Genomic DNA, 19865 nt, shown 5'->3' on the forward strand with positions numbered 1-19865 from the left:
GGGCTTGTGGGTTGGTGGGTGGGGGCGGTGTCTCCTCCCATTGGCTGTCGCGGCTTGCGCTGTGACGTCAGGCAGCGTCTCCGTGGCAACGGCTTTTCCCGTACCAAGATGGCCACGGAAGCGAGAGGAGACGCGAAGGCGGCGCAGCGGTGGGAAATCCTGCGTCAGGTAGAGACTGCGGCTCATTGAGCCAGACTATGGCAGAGCCGGGTAGAGACTGCGGCTCAGTGAGCCAGACTATGGCAGAGCCGTGAGAGACTCACGGCTCAGTGAGCCAGATTATGGCAGAGCCGGGGAGAGACTGCGGCTCAGTGAGCCAGACTATGACAGAGCCGGGTAGAGACTGTGGCTCATTGAGCCAGACTATGACAGAGCCGGGTAGAGACTGTGGCTCAGTGAGCCAGACTATGGCAGAGCCGGGGAGAGACCGGCTCAGTGAGCCAGACTATGGCAGAGCCGGGGAGAATCTCGCGGCTCAGTGAGCCAGACTATGGCAGAGCCGGGTAGAGACTCACGGCTCATTGAGCCAGACTATGGCAGAGCCGGGTAGAGACTCACGGCTCATTGAGCCAGACTATGGCAGAGCTGGGTAGAGACGGCTAATTGAGCCAGACTATGGCAGAGCCGGGTAGAGACTGAGGCTCAGTGAGCCAGACTATGCTAGAGCCGGGTAGAGACTCGTGGCTCATTGAGCCAGACTATGGCAGAGCTGGGGAGAGACTGGCTCATTGAGCCAGACTTTGGCAGAGCCAGGGAGAGACTGCGGCTCAGTGAGCCAGACTATAGCAGAGCCAGGGAGAGACTGCGGCTCAGTGAGCCAGACTATGGCAGAGCCAGGGAGAGACTGCGGCTCAGTGAGCCAGACTATGACAGAGCCGGGGAGAGACTGCGGCTCAGTGAGCCAGACTATGGCAGAGCCAGGGAGAGACTGCGGTTCAGTGAGCCAGACTATGGCAGAGCGGGGTAGAGACTCGCGGCTCAGTGAGCCAGACTATGGCAGAGCCGGGGAGAGACTCACGGCTCAGTGAGCCAGACTATGGCAGAGCCGGTGAGAATCTCGTGGCTCATTGAGCCAGACTATAGCAGAGCCGGGTAGAGACTGAGGCTCATTGAGCCAGACTATGACAGAGCCGGGGAGAGACTGCGGCTCATTGAGCCAGACTATGGCAGAGCCGGGGAGAGACTCACGGCTCAGTGAGCCAGACTATGGCAGAGCCGGGGAGAATCTCGCGGCTCAGTGAGCCAGACTATGGCAGAGCCGGGGAGAATCTCGTGGCTCAATGAGCCGGGTAAAGACTCAGACTACATGCCACTCTCAGTAACCACGGCTGCCTATAGAGCATCAGCAGAGGATGCATGAGGAGGTGTATGTTGATCTTCTTTTGCACAATACGTAGCTAACCACGCTAATTGGAGGTGCGGGAAAGGACAACAAACGAAACACATAAAAATAATTCTAAAGAAATTCGTTTTCAATCAAGATTACTTAAAAGTGCAAAGCTTTAGTGGCTTCGTAATATCGAAAGGAAGAGCGTTCCAGACGGCCGCAGAAGCGCATCTGAAAGCGTGCGATGATGTTGACCATCTTTGTTGGATAGCTCGGCAAAAGCCGCTGATACTGCGCAAATGAGCGGAGTTCACGCGATGATGGTTTATGTTCGTTGACGAGATCAGCAAAGGTGCTGTGGTTCATTTGTGGCAAGCAACTTTCCGTGTGATAATTACCAGCAACCACAGCCCCAGCAATCTGCTACCTGATCATCATATTCTCAGAAATTGTATCGCCATTTGGCAAGAGGGTTGAAAACTCCAATTTTGTTTTACTTTGCACCAATCATCATCGGTATATTTTAAGCGTACAACAATTATGCCATCGAAGCGTGTTGGTTGTTGTTACACTGGAGTGTTGCGCAATGTAATTGGTTGTCTCGGAAACTTTGGCTGATTATCATGTCACGTGTGCTCCTACCTATGTCAGAGTGAGGTATTGTTGCTTATCTCCTATTCACAGCTCTGCAGAGCTTGTGGTGGAATTCAACGCTCCTATGGCAGGTGACTTCCCCACAAAGCGGGAGTCATTTTATACACCCCGAAGGGATGATGAGCTTCGTCAACCGCCCCTAACCGGGATTTGACCTCGCAACCATCCGATTGCGAGCCGCTCGCTCTACCGAACCAACTGGCTGATTCTGGTTTCAAAATAGACTCCGACATTTATTAGAATGTCGTGAAATGAATGCAGTGTCAACTGCTTAGGACTTGTGCGTGGTGCCCACGTCAAGCAGTGAATGAATGATGATATATGATCAAGTCAGGAGTATTTGTTTACCTAGAACTCAAGAGACCGGGGTAGTTTAATTTGCAACATTCACCTGGGTCACTAAAACGACAATTTGCAATGAAATAATATTAGAATAATAAACTCATTTTTCATAAAGCGCCTTTCAAATTGGTAATTTGCAGCTGTGTGTTACGCTACGGGAGCGATAAAACAAAATCACGCACAAACATGAAAACGTCATCATCGTCAGTCAATTCCCTGCCGGATGAAAGCCTCCACAGGCTGCTTCTATCGGGGTCCACAGTCGTCGGGGACCCCCACGCAGAACTCCGTTGCTGACCGTGACTTGGGGGGTGGTCCGCGATGGTCTCTCCCTCCCCTCCACAGGCGTTGCGCTCTGGCTGCGTGGAGCCGAGGGCTGCCTCCTCCGCCTCCGTGCGTCGCTTCGCTTCGTTTGGGCTCTTCAGGGTGGAGCGGCACGGGGAGGACGAGGAGGCCCCGGGTGGAGCCGAGTGGCTCCGATTCTCCTGCTCACAGATGCTGCCGCGCCATGCGCTCATCCGGTGAGGGGATCCTGCCACTGCCACATGCTACACGACAGACCCCCCCCACGTAGGCTGTGACTGACTGTTGGGGCAAGTGCTGTTTGCGAGCACCTATGAGGGCTGGCACGGCACACGAGGGGGTGGGTGGCCAGCACCACGCGTGGCTGGCTTTGTCACCCAAGTGGCGATGTTTAAACATCACAGTAGGTACTCATTTGAAGCCGAATAGACCTTGGGCAGGCCTGGGCCTAGTTCATATCGCAAATCGAACTAGGATTTACCGAGTTCCTAGCGCTCGCGCTAACCGCTGGACTACCGCATTGGATACTACAACAACAACTGCCATTCGCCACTGCGTATGTATGTTGAACTTCTTTCACATCGTACGTAGCCAACCGTACTCATTGGAAGGACAACAAACTCAGCACAAAAGGCAGTACGAGAGAAATTAGTTTTAAATCTAGATTTAATAGTCCATAGCTCCAGTGGCTTCTTAATATCGGAAGGAAGAGCATTCCAGATGGCCGCAGAAGCCCATCTGAAAGCACGCGATAAAATGATCGTCTTTGTTCGATGGTTAGTCAAAAGCTTCTGCGAGGATAACCGGAGTTTGCGTGATGGTTTATGCTCCTTGGCGAGATCAACAAGGTATTGTGGCTCATTTGTAACAAGCACTTTGTGCTTAAGGTCACTGCAGCGTTGGTGCCACACTAGGTGCACTTTGAGGGAACGTGAAGTGTCGAAGGCCCGTTGACAGGAGGTCACGGGACAGACCCACGTGCAATGGATTAACTGATTGTGCTCCTTACTGTGCCAACTTGCTGCGTTTTAGCCACCCGGTGCTCTGTTCATTCATGTGAGCATCGCTTCTCTGCTCTCCACTGTAGGTGCTTGCTCCACAGAGGTCGATCTTGACACTGTTGGTACGAGTCATCTACAAGTCCAAACAACTCCACATATTTGTGTACCACATCAGTCCTTCTATTAGCCCATGCCGTGCCCGCTTAGCCCCATCTATCCAGCCAAGCAGAAGCTGCTTGCGCATGTGCTGGCTGGGCATGTGATCTACATGACCCAGCCAATGCAGCCTCACTTGCCGGAGGAGCTCACTGATGGGACTGTGTCTAGACCTTTTAAAGATCTGTGTGCTCCTCGCACAATCATTTCTGGTTCCAACAACAACAACGGCTGCCATTCGCCACTAAGTGGCAGTGACATCACTATGGCGCTGATGCCAGACGAGGTCCACTTTGAGGTCATGTGAAGTATCGAAGGCTCGTTGCTGACAGGAGGTCACAGGACAGACCCAAGTGCCGTGGGTTGACTAACAGATGACTGGCAGATGCACCACCTGTGTTCCCCACTGTAGCAAATAGCTGCGTTTTAGCCATCCGAAGCACAAACTACACTCACAAACCCACACGTGTAATTATGAACACACTTGATGAATCCAATCGCACACAACACTCATGCATATACACATCCCAGACTCACAAATCTGCGCACTCACGCACCTTGCTACACGCACGTCCACAAGCAATTATGAAGCTACACACACTCGCAGAGAGTAGGCTCAAGAACATTTTTACTTTTCAATTTAGTTTATTTTCATTTGCCGTGTATATCGTCTACACTTAATTGTTACTGAACATTGTGTTTTAGCTGTAATCACTTTATCACTGAGTAATTATTTCAAATACCCCTTTGTCCTGGTGATTGGATGTGCTTGCATGGGAGGCGCGGTATAAATTATGACATCCACGCACCAACACAACCCACTCACCCGTGCTCGCACACCCATGCATCCACACACTTGCACACACCTTTCCACGCACACACCCTACCACACACAACCGACTGACACATGCACTCACAAACCCATGCACCCATTCAGTCACACGAAAGCACCTACACGCACACACTCCCACGCACAACCTACAAAGACAAAGATCTCCCGTATAGCCTGAACAGACCATTGGGGCAAGTGCTGTTAGCGAGCACCTATGAAGGCCGGAATGAGACACGAGGGGGTGGGTGGCCAGCACCATGGCCAGCCGCCTTTGTCTCCCTGGTGCTGATGTTTACACACCGCACCAGGTACTCATTTGAGGCTGAGTCCGACCTCGGGGAGACCCAGAACCAGTACAGATAATCGTCACTGTTATCGGTCATGAGCAGGATTTGAACTGGGGTCGCTGGGATCGTAGTGCAGCGCGCTAGCCGCTACACTGCCACTCACCTGCACACACACCCACATAGCCACTCGCACACGAACCAAATGCACCCAGAACTAACTTCCCAGATGTGGTCCAAATCTCAGTTTCCTTTAAATTTCGATTTAAAGCTTTCTTGACTGCAGGGATTCATTTTCTTGGTTCTTTCGGTAAAGTCACGTAAAAGGGAAATAATAAAATAATTAAAGTAAAACAATAAAATTCTCACGACGTTTCGATTGCAACACAAGCAATCATCATCAGGTGTTAAACCACAGCAAGAAAAACCGCCACTTTTTTCAAATTGTCTTGCTGTGGTTTTCACACCTGATGATGATTGATTGTGTTGCAATCGAAACGTCGTGATAATTTTATTGTTTAATTTATTTATTATATCCCTTCTACGTGACTTTACCGAAAGAACCAAGAATACTCAGTTTCCTTGTTGTACCTTTTACTATTTGTGAATTTGTCACGCAGGCATTCGCGGGCTTCGCCTCTAAATTAGGGCCCGAATTATCCCCGTGAGCCCCCTTGGCTACGGAGCCAATTCCTCCTCCTCGCAGCTCATCATCGCCGGCGGCTCATCTTCATAACAACGTCGCGGGCGACAGTCAAATTGCCCTCGCGTTACTCGGCAGCCTGAGAGCCCCATTAAGTGCCGATGTGTACACTGGCAAGGTTGTTACTCGTGAAGGTAATTGGAATAATGAGGTGGAACATTAGCGCCGCCGCTTGATTTGTGTGTTCGCAGACAGTCGGTGGGCGCCGTCAATCTCAAAGACGTCCTCAACAGCTTCGACAACACGGGCAACGTGTGTGAGTACGCGCTCACGACGCGGCACGACACATCCCAGGCTCACAAATCCACGCACCGACGCACCTATCTACACGCACGTGCACAAGCAATTATGGGCCTACACACACTCGCAGACGGTCGGTGGGCGGCGTCAATTCACACGCCGCACATCCCAGACACAAACGCACGGTGCGGCGTGCGTTTGTGTCCGAGATGTGCGGCGTGTGAATGTCTAGAATGTGCTGCGTGTGAATGCAGCCTCGTCTCAAGGTGTTTATTTCCTACTTCGAGGCGGTCGTCGGTCATAGGCAGAGATAAAAAGGTAAAAAGGAAGGTCTTGAAATCTGGACTTGAACAGGGGCAAGGAGTCAACAGCACAGATGGCTGGGGGAAGGGAGCTGCAGAGGGGAATGAGCGACACCCCCACCGGGGAAGGTTGACCGGAGGCTGCGACAAAAGGCCTGGGTGGCTGACGTGGCTTCCGATGGGAAGTTCGCAAGTTCATCTAACCGTCGGGAGTCCTCCTCGTGCAAAGTGGCGCTGTTTCCGTGCAATGTGGTGCCCTGCGATGGCTCGCCACCGCCGTCCAAGTGTGGGATTGTCCGCCGCTGGCCCAGGGCTGCAGGGGAGCGCCGCACGCCCATTGGAGCGGCAAAGCGTCTCGGACTTTTGTACCGGTGGCTTAATTCTGCCGACACCAGCGTCGCTCATGTGATGCGCCACTTTGCATTAGACGAGTTCCAGAGACGTTTTAATTAAATAGCCTTCTGGCGGATTATAAAAGATGCCCCTCCAGGCATCGTTTCTGGAGCCCCTGCTTCCTGCAGCGCGCTCGGGCACGGTCCCCGGCGCGAGGAGTCGAAATGGGGCCCCCCCCGTGCGCCCTGCCCCTCCCGCCTACCTCTTTGTACCCTGCAGGACCTGGTGCAGTTGCGCAGCCTGCGCACTCTGTCGCTCGTGTGACTGCCGGAACGTTTTCCAAGTGGGACGCTTGTGACAACCCGATACACGGTGGCACTGCGACCTCGTGCCAATCTCCCCGCGCTCTCTTCGGAGCGAGCCACGGCACGATCGACGCACGGGCCCAAGCGGATCCACACGCCCACTTCAGAATATTTATCGTACTGGACGGATCCGATGAGCTATAGGCACAGACTTCTGCTAGTTTACGTTCCGCTTGCCCACCGGCGACTCCGTTCGATCTTCCACTGCGTGGGATCCGAGCGGGTGGGCGGGGCAACAACCTCGTCCACCCATTACTCTAATCACCTCTGCTGTCACTCACGGCAGGGGGCCGTGGCGGCGTGTGGCCGCTGCTGCTTCAGCACCGCGGCTCCCGGACCGCGGCCTCATCGGCGGGGGGGCACGCCGCTCGGTGCCGCCCAGCGCCGGCCCGGCTTTGACCGCCGCCCCGTAACCCCCGCGGGGGGCTCTGTGTCCTCATTGTCGTGAGCGTACAAAGGACGGCCGTGGGGGTCCGGGTTGTTTGTCCCGCGTCGGCAATTAAATGGTTTACGTGGTTACGTGAAGGGATACATTCCCATTTGAGCGGCCTTTGACTTCGTGTGATGTTCCATCCTCTGAGCAGAGATTTCGGTGATAGTGAAATGATTTTAAATCAACGATTATTTTACTTGTTCTTTTAGTACACGGTTATGTTCACGGCTATTTTTATATGGAAGGTGTCTTGTTAATTTTTTTATTGTTTAAGCAAAAATTCTCCACCCTTGTCCTGATTGTGCTATCAGTGTCCAGTCCTGATGTGAAGAACACATTTGGATCTCTCACATGGCAGTACAACCCTTCGTGTTAGAGGACAGGTCCGCTGAAGTACATGTCGCAGAACTACTTCTGAGATCCCTTCAAATGACCTGTGATTCGCAAAGTAGGGGAGGCAGCACTTTCCCAATCGCTCTGCCACTCAGAGTCGTCTTCATCACATGACAGGCAACATTTTTTATTCTTGGAGCTGGAATTCAGCCAAATTTAGTGCCAAACCGAATTTTACTTGTGCAGTCATCGATGAATGAGCTGAGACCATCGGCTCACGACATTGGAGAACCCAGTTGAATCGCAACCGGATTCCAACCGCGGATCTCAGCGGTGCAAGCTGATCGCTCTCACCTCTGAGCCACCCGGCCACCTCTCCTTCAAGGGTTTTTCTTTCGTATTTTTTGAATACCAAACGCTTCGGTTTTTAGACACGCGGACAATTGGAGACCCGTTTTCCCATGGCGCTTTACGCGAGCACCCGGGTTTGCATCTGCACACCACAAACACAGGAAGAGGGCGCTGGATGAAGTTGTTTTGTGTTTGAATCACCACTTCCGGGCAGCGGTGGGTATGCACGTGGCCTGTAAGCTAGCACTGTGGAGGCATCAGGGGTTGGTGGATCACACAAAGACGTTGTGAAACTCCCCTCCTGTGGGCGTCGAGGAGGTGCCACGCCCTGGCTCGCCAGGAGATGGCGCTACAGCAAGTGGACTAATCGCCAGCGGTTTCCATCTGTAAGGCGATGGAGCATTGCCCCCTCGCACAAGGCGTCGGTTTTCTCCGGGTCCTCTGGTTTCCTCCTCCCACTTGTTGTGTAATTAATTTATTTGATTCACCGTTATTTAGCCAGGTAAAAAAAACCTTGAGGTTAATCACCTCTTTTGCGAGGGGGACCTGGCAAGAAGTCAGCAAAAAGAAATCACCACAAGCACAACACGAAATAGTACAGTGCAAAACATTAAAAACAATTGCAGTGGTCAATGACATTTTCTTCTATCAGAGCTTTGAATTCAGACAGTGATACCCCCTTCTCCAGCTTGAAAATCGTTTGTAATTCATAACAGGAGAATGATGGGAAAATTATTGTTTCCCCATTTGAGTGCTTGCCCTAGGTACTGTTGAAGAGAGCACTGACTGAGAACGAAGGCTGTAGCGTTGTGATGTTTTCGTGATGTTTTTGTGAGCTGTGAAACAAAGATATGCAGGGAGTAGGCCAAGTACAGCCTCATACACAAATCATAAACAGATCCCGCCATTAATTGGCCGAACGCATCTGAAAATAAAAACCCAATGAAGGTGCCCTCTGGACAAAGAGTCGTACGACAAAGAGTTGTACGACATAGAGTCGTACGACTCAGCGTGGCTCTCCTGGATGAACAAGCAAATGTCCACGTGGGCGTGGGGGGGGGGGTGTAATGGTGCCCCGCCACCCCGCAGCACGAGCTACCCCACCCCCGCCGTGCCCTCACGGCCCACCGCTGTCTCGGCGGCCAGCGTTGCCCCCTCACCAGGTTCCACTCAAAAGTATCGGAGGAATGTAGCGGTGTCGGCAAAGTGGGGTGAGGAGCGCACAGAGTGTTGGCAATGGGGGGGGGGGCCCCCTCAGATGAGCTAATGAAGCTGCGGGTGGCACCCCCCCCCCCCGTCATGCCTCCGCTAACGCCTCGCGCCCGCTCATTACCTCCTCGCTAATGTTAACTCTCGGACACTCGCCGGAGGGGACCCTTTTAGTCTCCAGGCAACGGCGCCGGCCCATGACCCGCCTGCCGCCGCTAATTTGAACCTTTCTCGCCGCGTCTGGGCGCGCGAGGGGGGGGGGTCGAGCGAGCGCTGGCGCACACGGAGCGCCCGCTCTCAGCGAGCGCGGTGGGAAGCGCCACGGCCGCTCTCCGCAAACACTCCGGGGCCGCTACGGATCCGAAGAACACTTTTAAATTGGCGGGTGTAACACAATTTGTATCTTAAGTAAGGCCGTAAAGCCGCACGAGGATTTGTTCGGCATCTCGGTGTAAAACCCCCTCGTTGGTGATTGAGATGAAATTAGAGCCGTCGTGACACGGACGCGGGATATTGCATTTGATTAGACCCTTCAGGCCTGCAGGCGTGATGTATAATTAAGCTTTCAAGATCACGGAAGATCCCGTGTCGTCTCCCCGCGCCGCGTGCGTGCGATCTGAAGCACTGCCGAGCCGCAGCCCGGCGCTCGCACTGCGCCATCGCCCCCCCCCCTCTGCACTGTTTCCACCAAGTTGCCTTTGACGTCGGGAAATGTTCTTCTCAAAAGGGGGTGCACAACAGTCGCGTCCCTTTTGTCGTAAGCTTGTTAAAACTCACGGAAATGGAATTTGCCGACTTTCGCGTTGGAAGGCTTTTTAATTTCGACTCGAGTCCACGGAGATTTCCCAGAGGCCGGTGAGAACTCTGCGCCCCGTGAGCGCGTCACACGGCAGCCACGCTCGCAGCAGACACGTCGGTCCTGCAGCGGGTCGCTTCCCGTAACCCTGCGGCTCTTGAGAGGCTGCCACTGAAGGAGCCACGGAGCCAGAGCCGCGGAGTTCCCTCCCTCTCTCTCTCTCTCCCTCTCTCTCTCTCTCCCCGCCGGTGACCCTCGCTTGTCGCGGAGCCGACCTCCCCGCCCTGCGCGTAGCTTTTCGCGGCCGTGTCTCACGGTCTTCCCGCGTGTTCTCAAGTGTGTTGTTCGACACGGCGCACGACGTTTCGCTCTACGCGGCGGAACATTCTTCGAGCGCCGAATTCAACAAGAAGCTTGCCGGCGCGTAGAGCTAAAACGTCGTACGCCGCATCGAAGCGCGCGCAGAGTGGCGCTCGCGCCCCCCCCCCCTCTCTGTCCGCCCGCTTCGTTCTGGCAGCGTTGCGCTTTCTCTCCGGATCGTGGAGCCGCGCGGGTGTTCTCGGCGCTGGCGGAGCGGAGCGCCGCGGGGAGCTGCCGCTAATCCCCCGCTGTCGCACGCCGTCTCTTCCGCCCCCGTGCCCAGCCGCCGCCTCCGGCCACCGCCGGCTGTGTGTGGGGAGTAAGGTGGGGGGGGGGCAATGCAGGGTCGGGGAGTGCAGGTCGGCCATGTCCTACAAACAACGACAGAGGGACGGGGGAGGGGTGGCGCGGGAGTCCTAATCCCCCGGCAACCCTGTTACCAGCAGCGCAAAGCCGGTGGACAAAGGCGCGCAGTGGAGTGTGAAATGAGGGAGGCGGGGGAGAACAACTTAACGGTGGAGTTCTTTATGAAGAGCGGCCAGAGCGCGCTTCTCCTCGCCGCGACCTCGCGGAGCCGTTCTCCCCGAGCGCCGTGGCTCGCTGAAGCGCCGTGGCTCGCGCCTGCCTCGTTGAGCAGCAGTGCGGCTGCTCGCCATTTCAAGAGGCTTTTGGCCCCCCCTAATGCTGCTAAGCCAGCCTGTGTAGAGATGTACTTAGCAGAATCAACTCTTGTCGGATCATTTAGTGCTTGGAAGGTGTGGAATGTTACAAACGCTCAAAAGGACAAAGTAGCTTGTACCATCATGCACGCGTGTGTGTGTGTGTGTGGATGGCAATTGCACAACTTCCAAAAGTTTGACTTAATATTTTTTTCGGCAGCAGACACTTCTCTGTGAACTTCCCCTGCTGGGACTGGATGAATATACGCTTTCTAACCGGCGATTTTTCACGTCACGACGAATTCAATTACCGTGGCCCTGGGGGGGGGGGGGGGCTGGATGGGGAGGGGGGGGTAGTTTCGTACCTCTCCGATCCTGACCTGCGAGGTAATTAATGGTGTGCGGCGGCGTAATGTATGAGTTTAATGCCATTAGCTTGCGTGACACTTTGTACTTAGGGTAGTTGTGAATGTCACTGAGGAATGGAATGGAAGGCACCGAACGGAGACCCCCCCCCCCCCCCCTTTGCAAATTTGCATCTCACGCGTGCGTGACGGACAGTCAAGCCGCATGTCATTAGCGCCGTAAGGGCCGCTATTAAAAAGGTAGAGCCTTTCAATCCGCGGGTTTGTCGCAGGAAGAGTGCGACCAATTAGAGGGCAGTCCTTCAACCCCCTCCACCGGCGCGGAGGAGCGGGGTGACCGTAGCCGGGCCTGGAGGTCAGGCTGTCTCGGCCAGCGTTGTGTTTCCCACAGCCGCTCTCTCGCTCTCTCTCCACTATCATGGGGGGGGGGGGGGCGCTGTGCACGTAAGGAAGGCGATTGCCTGCGACGGTGCAAGCGAGCGTTTACGTTTGTTTCCAGTTTGGGCAAGAAACTCGTTTGCTGGATGGACACAACAACATTGAAGGGCCTGCGTCGGTAATGATGTGCGGGCACAAATAAATAAAAGGCCGCTATCGCCAGCGGCGCAGCCTCATATCGGAGGGATAACCACCGGGGATTTATACAAAAGGCTGGAGCGGTGCTGCAGCGGTTAGAGGTCTGCGCCATAAACCCATCGACCCGCGTTTGATTCTCAGCTATGGATAACTGACAGTGGCCAGTGACATCTGATGCTGTCCAAGGTCCCCCCGCCCCTTCCACAACCCACACCGACCAACATGGTGTAAAGTATGGTGAAACAATCCCCCCGTGATAGATACAGCATCATCCAGCAGTGGGTGGACAAAGCGCTGTAAACGCGCACTTGAGATGAAACGGAACATCGTCAGTGATGGTATTACCCACAGCCCACCAAGGAAACACGGGCATGAACTTCATGCAATTGCTGCACTGCAATGAATGGGCCTTGTCGTAGTCAGGGAGAGCCCTTACCTTGAGCATCGGACAGCCCAGTGGCATGTGCATAAGGGGCTCTTGTGATGAGAATTAGAAAGTTGAAAGGGTTCCAGAATTTCGATAGCTGAAATACAAATGGGGATGGAGCAGTAGTTTAGTGGTTAACACATTACACTATGAACCCGCCGACCTGAATTAAATTTCCAGCCACGGCTATCATAGTTGGCGAATGATGTCTGAACTGGTCCTATTCCCAGTGTGGTGAAGTATGGTTAAACACCATAATCGACATGACGTGGGGAGGACCTCATCCAGTGGATTTATAAAAGTGCTGTGCATATTCAAAACAGAATTTATTTATTTTCATCGGAATATAAATTGGTTTTGCATTCATACGGCTTTGCACATATTTGACGGGTTAACAAATGTTCATGCCTGCATTGTTCTGCTGTTTGGGCTTCTCTGTTCCGAGTTCTCTGTTCAACTGAACGCGTATGTCCCCCTTGCCCCCTCCTATGTCCATCGATCCAGGTGTGTGGCCTGCAGAAGAGGTCATGGCATTCTACTGCATTAAACACAGGCACATGTTCAGGTAAGGAAACGTGCGGGTTGTGCTTCTAAACCAGTGGTTCTGAACGTTTACGTCAGCCTTGCACCTCTTTGGTTCTCAATCGTAAAAAAGCTATAATGTTAATAAATACGTAGGTTGCATGAAACATAGTAAGTTGTGCTTACGTCCCTGTGCTTAATTTGTGTTTCGACGATTTACCTTCGAAAAAAAATCTGGCCGTGTCTCGCAGCCCCAGAAAGGGCATCTCGCACCTCCAGGAGTTTGTGTGCACCTGAGCTTAAGAACCACTGTTCTGGTTAAGAACCACTGATCTGGTTAAGAACCACTGATCTGGTTAAGAACCACTGATCTGGTTAAGAACCACTGATCTGGTTAAGAACCACTGTTCTGGTTAAGAACCACTGATCTGGTTAAGAACCACTGTTCTGGTTAAGAACCACTGTTCTGGATAAGAACCACTGATCTGGTTAAGAACCACTGATCTGGTTAAGAACCACTGATCTGGTTAAGAACCACTGATCTGGTTAAGAACCGCTGATTTGGTTGAGAACCGCTGATCTGGTTAAGAACCACTGATCTGGTTAAGAACCACTGATCTGGTTAAGAACCACTGTTCTGGTTAAGAACCGCTGATCTGGTTAAGAACCACTGATCTGGTTAAGAACCACTGATCTGGTTAAGAACCACTGTTCTGGTTAAGAACCGCTGATCTGGTTAAGAACCACTGATCTGGTTAAGAACCACTGTTCTGGTTAAGAACCGCTGATCTGGTTAAGAACCACTGATCTGGTTAAGAACCACTGTTCTGGTTAAGAACCGCTGATCTGGTTAAGAACCACTGATCTGGTTAAGAACCACTGTTCTGGTTAAGAACCACTGTTCTGGTTAAGAACCACTGTTCTGGTTAAGAACCACTGATCTGGTTAAGAACCACTGATCTGGTTAAGAACCACTGTTCTGGTTAAGAACCGCTGATCTGGTTAAGAACCACTGATCTGGTTAAGAACCACTGTTCTGGTTAAGAACCGCTGATCTGGTTAAGAACCACTGATCTGGTTAAGAACCACTGTTCTGGTTAAGAACCGCTGATCTGGTTAAGAACCACTGATCTGGTTAAGAACCACTGATCTGGTTAAGAACCACTGTTCTGGTTAAGAACCGCTGATCTGGTTAAGAACCACTGATCTGGTTAAGAACCACTGTTCTGGTTAAGAACCGCTGATCTGGTTAAGAACCACTGATCTGGTTAAGAACCACTGTTCTGGTTAAGAACCGCTGATCTGGTTAAGAACCACTGATCTGGCTAAGAACCACTGTTCTGGTTAAGAACCGCTGATCTGGTTAAGAACCACTGTTCTGGTTAAGAACCACTGATCTGGTTAAGAACCACTGATCTGGTTAAGAACCACTGTTCTGGTTAAGAACCGCTGATCTGGTTAAGAACCACTGATCTGGTTAAGAACCACTGTTCTGGTTAAGAACCACTGATCTGGTTAAGAACCACTGATCTGGTTAAAAACCACTGATCTGGTTAAGAACCACTGATCTGGTTAAGAACCACTGTTCTGGTTAAGAACCGCTGATCTGGTTAAGAACCGCTGATCTGGTTGAGAACCGCTGATCTGGTTAAGAACCGTTGATCCGGTTAAGAACCACTGATCTGGTTAAGAACCACTGTTCTGGTTAAGAACCACTGATCTGGTTAAGAACCACTGTTCTGGTTAAGAACCACTGATCTGGTTAAGAACCGCTGATTTGGTTAAGAACCGCTGATCTGGTTAAGAACCATTGATTTGGTTAAGAACCACTGATCTGGTTAAGAACCACTGATCTGGTTAAGAACCACTGATCTGGTTAAGAACCACTGATCTGGTTAAGAACCACTGATCTGGTTAAGAACCACTGATCTGGTTAAGAACCACTGTTCTCAACCATTTCCGTAGCGGAGGAGAGCGGCTCCAGCGTCAGTTTGAGCCGTGGAGGGTCCCGTCGAGAGCTCGTTGTTGCCCTCCTGCTTCTCGTTAAACAGAGGGCTCTCGGTCTGCGAGCTGGGAGGAGGGATGACGTGCCTGGCCGGGCTCATGGTAAGAACCTACATGGGAGCAATTTGAGCACATTTTCGAACATCTCTGTTGCGCCGCACAACAAAGGATGTTGTCAACTGGAGAGAGACTTCAATGTCATCGTCACTTATCGCCGCTCGCAAAACGCAAATTGCTAAATGTAGCTTGCATTCACAAAGGGATATCGACGCTGGGTGCCTTGAATGTAGAGGCGTATTAAAGGAATCGCGTCTCCATTTATATAGATATTTTTAATGCCGAGATTTGACCCGCGTGCGTCACTGCATTGTTCGAAGCGAGGGACGCGGGGTTCACGGGGGCGACGGCCTCCGTGGGTAAGTGGCGTCGTGACACCACTCTCCTCCTCCCTTCGGGAGTGCCGTGAACGACCGCTCACGGACCCCGCTCGGCTCGAGAATCGTTTATAAAAGCGCCACGGCGCGGGGCAGTCGTGATGGACAGGCAGTCGTCCGTAGGGGCGTCGGGGAAACGCGAGCGCTCCTCGCGGCAATTTTGCCGTCGCCAGGCGCGGAGGTCTTATTAAAACGAAGCGCTAATGTGCCCGCCGTCGTCATCGCCGTGGCAAGATACGCTTGTTGGAAATAAAAGCGTCACGCCGAATCTGCGGAGTGAATAATGATATCATGGGGGGGGGGGGGGCCTTAAAACTGTGGCTACGTTTCTACCCCCGTGCAGGTTGCCATCACATCGGAGGCTAAGGATGTTTTATTAACGGATGGAAATGACAAGGCCGTCAAAAGTATCCTTTGTGAATGATTCCTGAGTGGAAGCGTGCGTCTGCGAGAATTGGTGGTGTTTTTTTCTACGTCTTGTCACGCATGGCTCGGCTAGAAATTGCAAATGATGATTTTGAGCACGATGTTAACATGGTTTATTGCGTGCATCGCAACCTCCAATTAGCATGGTTGGCTACGTACGGCGCGAAAGAAGTTCACAACGTACAATACATCCATTGAACTGTCCTGCTGAATTGGAAGGAAAAGCCCTTAACGTTTTATTTAATGGATGTAAGCACGATTTTGGAAAGAAATACATCCTCTGGCTTAATTACTGCCGCAGATGTCACAAGCCGGTAAGTTGACAGTAATTACAGATACACTTCTTGTATAATTAAGGTTTTGGGAAGGTTGCTCTGTCATCCGAAAGGTTTCATTTTGCAATAAAGGGGACTGATGAATCGTGAATAAAGCTGTTAGATGAACGTGATTTTTTTTTTCTTCAATTAACAGTGGTAACTGTATTTTTCTGTTTAGAGTACTACGGTGGGATAACGAGGAGGACATTTTTCCACTTGAAGGAAAATTTGACATCTTGCTTTGTGCAGACTGGTGAGTCGGCACACACACCGCACGGCACAGCTTTCCATGCTCGCCAACTATCAGGTGCGTGAAGTGCGCAGGAGCTCAATTTGCCTATTATACATCAGCCAAGATTGGCATTCGTGAAAATGAGGATGGTGGGGCGGCGGGGGGGTGTCGCGTGGACCGGAGTGGAGACGTGCACACGGTGCGGTGTTTCTGCACACACGGCCACTGTGTAGCAGTCGGGGTCGTGGTGGTGGTGGCTATAATGTTGCCTGCCACGTGTGTGTGAGTTTGTGACTGGAGTCTTTTTGTCAGTGGAAAGTAGTGTGGCCAATACTGTAGTGTCTCGTGCGTATTTAGAACTTTTTTTTTACAGTACGTACCCAACCGTTCTCTATATACCTACAGAGACTATGGGTCTCTGTAGGTATGGGTGTCTGTGGGTCTCTATGGGTCTCTGTAGGTATGGGTGTCTGTGGGTCTCTACGTACGTATGTACGTTGAACTTCTTTCGCACCGCACGTAGCCAACAAAGTGCATAGCTCCAGTGGCTTCCTAACATCGGAAGGGAGATTGTTCTAGACGGCCGCAGAAGCGCATCTGAAAGCATGCGATGCATTAATTCTAGATTTGAAGCTTTCGTGACTGCAAGGATTCATATTCTTAGGTTTTTTCGGTAAAGTCACGTAGGTAAAACATTAAAATTCATAAAAGTAAAATAAAATAAAAATCACGACGTTTCGGAGGCAACACAAGCCTCCGTCTTCAGGTGGAACCGTCACAGCCACGACAGCTGTATCAAGTAAATGAGAGATTGCAAGAGCTACCACTCCGTTTATATAATGGTTGGAGAGGGGGGAAGGGGCAAGTGCAGCACACAAGTGCAGCACACTTTAAGCCTCACCTTATCATATGAATAAAAAGTGTGCTGCACTTGCCCCTTCCCCCCTCTCCAACCATTATATAAACGGAGTGGTAACTCCTGCAATCTCTCATTTACTTGATACAGCTGTCGTGGCTGTGACGGTTCCACCTGAAGACGTAGGCTTGTGTTGCCTCCGAAACGTCGTGATTTTTATTTTATTTTACTTTTATTAATTTTAATGTTTTACCTACGTGACTTTACCGAAAAAACCTAAGAATATGCGATGCATTGACCGTCATTGTTCGATGGTTAGCAAAAAACCACCGCGAGGATGACCGTAGTTTGCGTGATGGTTTTATGCTCCTTGACGAGATCAGCAGTGTAAGCATGTCGTAATGTATTTGGGTTGTTTTGGACGGCGGGGAGTTGATGAGCAGTGTTTACACGTTCATGTGGAGGCTGGTGGGTGAGCCAGAAGACGGCCTTAGAAGCCTCGTGGCGAGCGACGGAAACGCTGCCAGCGTTGTGTTACTGTGGGCAGTGGTGTTTCTGTGCGGGCCATGGGCCGACATGGAGATTCATAGACTCACTAGCGTAACATAGGCTCACATAGAGAGCCGTAGACTCACATGACCATAGACTCGCATAGAGACTAATGCATTTACATAGAGAGCCATAGACGTGTAAAAAGACCTATAGAATCACAGAGAAACCCATAGACTTCCACAGACTCATAACACCCATGGGTAAATGATCGAAGCGGGCAGTAATGTTTGTGTGCGGTCCATGGTTTTGAGATGGACACTCACGTGAAGATTAATAATTTAAATTTGTATAAAAATCCGCAGGCTTTTAGAGACCCTCTTACTCACACAGAGCCGCATAGAGTTATGCAGAGGCTCGTATATGCATAGAGACCCACAGGTGAATGATTAAAGTGGGAAGTGACATTACAATACAATTCGTGATCCATGGTTTTCGATTGGTGACCAGTCACTCTGGGCCTTTCCTGATTGTCCATCGGTAGAGGAGGAGATGGCGGCGTCTGTCGTGCGATGTTCTGATGCGGTTCATTAGAGGCCGTTGTTTGCAGGGTAAATTGCAACTGAGGGGGGAGGGGCGGGGGGGAAGTGGTTCTTCTGTGGGGGCAATGTACTGACGGACTCTGTGACCTTGCAGCCTCTTTGTGGATGATTATCGGGCCTCCCTCGTGGACACGCTGCACAGGCTGCTGCGCCCAGGGGTGAGTGCTACGCTGCACAGGCTGCTGCCCCCAGGGGTGAGTGCTACGCCGTCAAGAGCGCCGTGGGCATTTTCGTGTGGTGGGACAGTGGAGTTCTTGTCTTCAGATGGGGCATTAAGGGGGCCACGGTGGCGAGATGTTAACTGCCTCGCCTGGTGTACAGGAGGTCGTGGATTCAATCCCGACCCTGACTCCTGCTGTATATTTGTAGTTTGCATGTACTCCCCCGTGGTCACGTGGATTTTTCTCCGGGTCCTCTGGTTTTTCCCCTCCGCGTTTAAAATCAAGACGAGTTTATTAGAGTATTTGGCTGCTATAAATTTCCACGTGATAAGCCACTTCGTTGACCTGTCATTTGTGGCCAGGTCGTTTCTGGAAAAAAATCTATTTTGCTTAGCGGGCCTTACCTGGTAAAATAAAAAGTTTTAAGTTAGTTTGAATTTGCACACTGAGCTACAAAGGGTTTTGCGTGTCTCTGCCGGTCTTTGTCCAAGGGGACCGTGCTGGTGTTTGCTCCGCAAAGAGGAAACACGCTGGACAAGTTCTGCGTCCTCGCCGAGCGATCGGGGTTTAAAATTGAGAAAACGGAAGCGTACGACCAGCAGGTTTGGGCGATCCATTCTGCGGTGAGAAGTGTTGACGTCTCCATTCCTCTGCTAATAATGAACACGACTGCACCTGCTGCATTTCAATGTGCTGACAATTACTGCGTTGCATTTCAGTGATTAGTGCTGATGAATTACTCTTACTGATGTGTTTTTTTTATTGTGCCAACTGTTGTCTGCATGTTTTTAGGTGAAGACGGAGGGAAAGAACGCATATGATGAGAACCTGCACTTCCCGATTTTGCTAACTCTGACGCGCTGCCTGTAGGCTGTCGCTGGATTACTGCTCTGGCCTAACAAAGCGTTGCTTTAATTGACGACCCAGAAGCCTTTGTTTTTGTATTCTGCGAGGGTACTACTGGTGGCAGGTATTCTGGGTTAGCCCTCCAATGCAGGATCATAGGCAGCTATGTGGATGATCTTTGCACAGGAGCCGTCGGTCGAATACCATCGCTGTACTTAAGGTCACAGATTGTAATTGCGCTAAAATGTGATGCACAGCTTTGACAGACTTGTTTATTAACAAGCCAATTGAGCTTTTCTTGCAGTCATGTAATTACAATTATTGAAGTTTTCTGTATACCTTAATCGGATTCGAACTGCCATTGTTTTGTCTACGTAAATCGAATTATCGTACGATACTTGAGAGACCTAGACTGTGTCGTGTTCCCCGATCCATCATAAGCTTTCAACTTGTTTAAATCATTGTACGGTATGCACTCTGTACATTAAACTTATTCTTACTTAATCTGTCATTTATCAATACCTCGCAATACCAACTACTTCCTTGTGTCAGAAGTGTCGGGAACCCCAGGGAATACGTATTCACCTGCACCGCAACACAATGATGAGTCCTCTTCACGTGTCAT

General features: G+C 51.4%; 1 protein-coding gene across 1 annotated transcript; it reads left to right on the forward strand.

Annotated features, from left to right (window-relative positions):
- The first annotated feature begins 48 nt into the window (after window positions 1-48).
- On the forward strand, window positions 49-19744 carry CAMKMT (calmodulin-lysine N-methyltransferase). Its single transcript, XM_078610294.1, has 11 exons — window positions 49-168; window positions 2669-2844; window positions 5794-5858; window positions 12856-12916; window positions 14925-14979; window positions 15655-15718; window positions 15985-16051; window positions 16233-16307; window positions 18328-18391; window positions 18886-19017; window positions 19187-19744. Exons 1-11 carry the CDS (start codon window positions 109-111, stop codon window positions 19262-19264), a joined length of 897 nt encoding a protein of 298 aa, XP_078466420.1. The 5' UTR covers window positions 49-108; the 3' UTR covers window positions 19265-19744.
- The last annotated feature ends 121 nt before the right edge of the window (window positions 19745-19865 follow it).

This window comes from Lampetra planeri, chromosome 33 (assembly GCF_965212315.1).
Source record: "Lampetra planeri chromosome 33, kcLamPlan1.2.h2, whole genome shotgun sequence".
NCBI lineage: Eukaryota > Metazoa > Chordata > Hyperoartia > Petromyzontiformes > Petromyzontidae > Lampetra > Lampetra planeri.